The following is a 4248-nucleotide window of genomic DNA, read 5'->3' on the forward strand; positions in this document are numbered from 1 at the left end:
TTATTCCACCTGAGTCTTGCTGATTCTAACATGATTGCAACGCAACATTTTTTTTATGTGCTTCCGGATTTTTTTCATCTTTGCGCCGTATATGATCGGATTGAAAAGAGGATTGTACACAACGGTTTGTAGCGTCAGAACCAGTTGCACATTTTTTGGAAGCACAGACTCGTGTAGCCCTATGATAACGTCAAAGGCCATCAAACAGACGGTGGCCATTAATACAAGCAGGTGCGGTAAACACGTATCTACCACTTTTTTCCGGACTTCTCCATTGCTACGATAGGCCACCATGAATATCTTGAAGTACGTGAAAAAGATGAACAACACGATGACAGCCATGATCGATAGACCCATTGAAGTCCACACAGTGAGATAGGCTGGTAACCTGCAGTAAATCTTCACCATTATATTATTGCAAAAAAATCCTCCAAATGACAAGCTGCAGATTTTTTGTTTGGACTGAATGACAACTTTTGCCGACATCAAACAGGCAGGCACAAACCAGGACAAAGCCAAGAAAACGCTGACTGTGGTCGTGCTCATGGTAGACGCATACTGCAGAGGCCTGCAGATAGACACGTATCTGTCATAAGACATAGCGAGCAACAACATGATGTCAGAAGCACCAAAACTGTAGAAAAAGAAAAGCTGGACCAAACAAGCAGAATAGGAAATTCTCTGCTGGTGAGACAAGATGTCCACCAAAAGTTTGGGGTAGATAACGGTGCTGAACAAAAGCGTGTTGAGAGACAACGCTGCAATGAAAATGTACATGGGCTCATGAAGGTTCCTGTGAATCCAGATGAGACAAATAATGATGCAATTAGAACACAGAATGAGAACAAACAGTAGCAAAAAAAACATCAAGTAAACATATCTGTACTTGTCCACGTCTATTAAGCCGCCAAGATTTAGCATCACTGTTCCGTTGCGGCCCATCATGACAAACACAAGACAAATGACGACACAAGTTAAACGGATCATCCACGCGTCCACCTTGATGCCGATGAAGTGTTCGTGAGCAGGAGATGCAGACACAGAAGTAAGAAGACATCCAGCTGATGACAGACGGCGATTGGTCGTCCTGTTGAGGAGGCGTTCTGCTCCTTCCCTCTGTGACCTCCAAATCCTCAGAAGGCTCAAGACCACTTTGAGCTTCTTCTTGTGGCCCCGAACTTTTGTTGTTGGGTAATGAAAAATATATAACGACATGAAATAACAAACATTACTAGGGCTGGGATTAAAAAAATGGAATAATCAATATCAAATCAATGTTCTTTTTTGAGCCTGACCTCAATTCATAAAACCATGAATCTATTATTTTAATATCTATATTTTCCCATAAATTCATCAGAAAATAGCATTTTCAAGGCCTGTTTTGTATCTTACAGTTTTTTTTTTTATTTGCTGTTCACATGAATTTCAAAGTATTTTCTTACATTTATGACTCATTGCATTTTTTAAAATTTATATTTACAATTATAATTACAATTATAAAAATATTGTCATCTCATCCTTGCTGACGTCAGGTGTTTAAAAAGGTCATGTTCAAGCTTTTTCTACATCACGCATGCTCTGCCAATGCCCAGATGAGTACAAAGAGTACAAAGAGCCCTGACTGTTTTACTCTGACTGCATCTATTAGCTTTTATCGTCCCTTTATCTTATAATATGTTTTAGGCCCCGCCCACACGAAAGCCAGTTTCAATGTATCCTCACAAGTTTCTTACCGTTTAGGCCGCTCATCCACACGACGCTTTTGAAACCGGGCTCCAGAGTGGAAAGATTTCAAAACGCGCCCCGTACGCGTCCGTCTGGACACCATATGCAGATACTCCTCCAGCGATGACGTAATCGTCGCAGCTCAATGACGACGCGCTAATTCTCGCGTGACTGCGCGCGAACCGTCAGTCTGTCAACAACAATGGCGGATAGTCGTTTTGCGCAGCCTCCATATTTTGCTTATGCTTTTGCAGCAACATATTTTGCTTCTTCATTCCCACGTTCAACGTCGTACTTGAATCACCCGCCATTGTCACTTCTCCTGTGTTCGACATTTTTTCATGTTGTTTTGATACATGCAAAGCCGTGTTTGTGCTGTAGATTGCAATAAAGTTAAAAAAAAAAAAGTGTTCTTCTTCTACGCTTTCCGTCGACTCCCTGTGGCTGCACTACAGCGCCACCCCAGACTTGGCATATACATTACAGCCGTTAAACATCCTTAGCGTCTTCTTTTGGACACGCAAGTCTTGAAATGTTTCTGTATGTACGAGATTTGTTCGAGGAACGAAGCCGGCTTTGCTTCCGTCTGGACGGGGCCTTAGTTATGGATGTTTTTTTTTTGTCTAGCATTATTAATGATTTGTTTGTGTCATGATTGGGGTCAGCTGTTTCTGCTTCCCTTTCAGTCACCGGGGAAACAGCTGGAGGGCGGAGCCCGCTAAACACGCCTGCTGCTCATCAGTCCACCAGGCCAAGATAAAGGCCTGGCAGAAGCAGCAAGAAGTGTCGGGTTATTACTCCGAGAGGCTATTCACCTGACCCGACTGGTTACGTGTCTACAAGAATCTACTCCTGATTCCCATGACTTGATTTTTGTCCGCCCTTGAGCGTGATTTTGTGTTTGCTTTTGTTTGGTGGATTAAAACTACGTTATCCACATCCCTGCCGTGGCTCTCCTACTTTCCTGCATTTGGGTGCTCCACTCACACACCGTTACAGTTTGTGCTTCGTGAGCCGGCACCTTATCGTGGTGGAGGGGTTTGTGTGTCCCAATATAAACTGAGGAAATGGGGACTGTGCTTATGGAAACTGACGTGATGGGGATTGTAAACGTTTTCACTTATTTATTTATCTATTTTAGCAGCCGGGGGAAAAAAGAAAAAAGCCTGTTACAGGCAAATTTGCAACGCTCAAAACATCCACTGGCACGCAACTTTCGCGGAAAAGCATTGCGCTTTATATGCTGTGAGAAAATCTGCAAAAGTCGAACCACTTCCTGAACCCATGAAGTGTCAAACGTCATCGGTGACGTCATTTGCCCGTCAATACCAATTGGGAGCACCTTTTGTTTGTTGTTTGTTCTTTTGTACTTAACAGTTTTGTTTGCCTCTTTAGATTTTTGTCATAAAGACTATTTGAGTTTTCTCACAAAGCATAATAGTTGAGTGTGCGGACCCTGCACATTCCAACTATTGATGCACTTGATTTTGACAAGTTGAACTCCATGACTTGACAAATCATTTGTTCCCCCAAATTAAAACTTTTTTTGGGGGTAATATTTCAACATTAGACTAAATGGCATAAAAGTTCCATGTTCTTATTAAATTATAATTTATTTGTCCAAAAATTGCAACTCTTTTGTTTATTAGTTCTATTTTCGACTCATTTTCACAACTTGTTCTGGACTAGTAATATTTTAACTCTTTGTAAAGTCATGGCTTATTCTCGTAACAACATGAATTAATCCAGAGGTCCAGCCTAGCTTTTTTTTTTTTTTTTTTGCAATATACCCTTAACCTGAAATTTGAGGGGTGCAAATAAAAGATTTAGGGCCACACACATAGGAATTGATGTTCAAATTAAATATTCGTGCCAAGAATAGGATATATATGTACACAATTAATTAATAATAATTATCATTATTATTGTTGTTTGTTATTAGAAATCTGCAAATTTGGCATAAGTAGATGGAAATTGTAGTTGCATTATCCCAAATTTTAGGGGCAAAATGCCCCCATTTAGGGACAGTCTAGATTCAGACAAATTCTTAAAACGACTTTTTTTTCCTTCCCGGAAATGTCCAACATATTCGTGTCAATAGACTTATTCTTGTCAAATTTGAACAGATTTTCTTGTAAAGCCACAACTTGTTCTTGGAAAAATACAACATGTTCTCGGATAATTGTCATAATATTGCAATGCACACTCGGAAAATTCTGACTTATAAATATTAAGAAAAATTGTTGCAATTTTCTGACAAATAAGAGAATACTTATTATTTTATTACAATGTATTCAAATATATTAACTTGATTTATTCTCATAAAATGACAACTTAGTGTATGGATTATTATAGTTTTTCTCTATAAGCTATTTGTACAAAGCTTCTTTTAAAATGATCAGAAAATGTTAAGTTTGACCTCATTATAATTTGTCACGTACTGTAGCTATAAATCAACATCTTTACCTTGTGCTTGTTTCTTAGTTCTAACCAACAAGATCAAAAACCTTTCTTTTTGATTCA

At 39.3% G+C, this 4248-nt stretch overlaps 1 protein-coding gene across 1 annotated transcript; it reads right to left on the minus strand.

Moving 5' to 3' along the window:
- LOC144057968 (olfactory receptor 6N2-like) lies at positions 1-1176 on the minus strand. The gene has a single exon (XM_077576016.1). It carries the CDS (start codon positions 985-987, stop codon positions 1-3), a length of 987 nt encoding a protein of 328 aa, XP_077432142.1. The 5' UTR covers positions 988-1176.
- Between the last annotated feature and the right edge of the window lie 3072 nt (positions 1177-4248).

Source organism: Vanacampus margaritifer, chromosome 9, assembly GCF_051991255.1.
Source record: "Vanacampus margaritifer isolate UIUO_Vmar chromosome 9, RoL_Vmar_1.0, whole genome shotgun sequence".
Classification (NCBI taxonomy): Eukaryota; Metazoa; Chordata; class Actinopteri; order Syngnathiformes; family Syngnathidae; genus Vanacampus; species Vanacampus margaritifer.

Coding starts and splice junctions, on each gene's coding strand:
- LOC144057968 (XM_077576016.1), bottom strand. CDS start 987: ATGATCCGTTTAACTTGTGTCGTCATTTGTCTTGTGTTTGTCATGATG.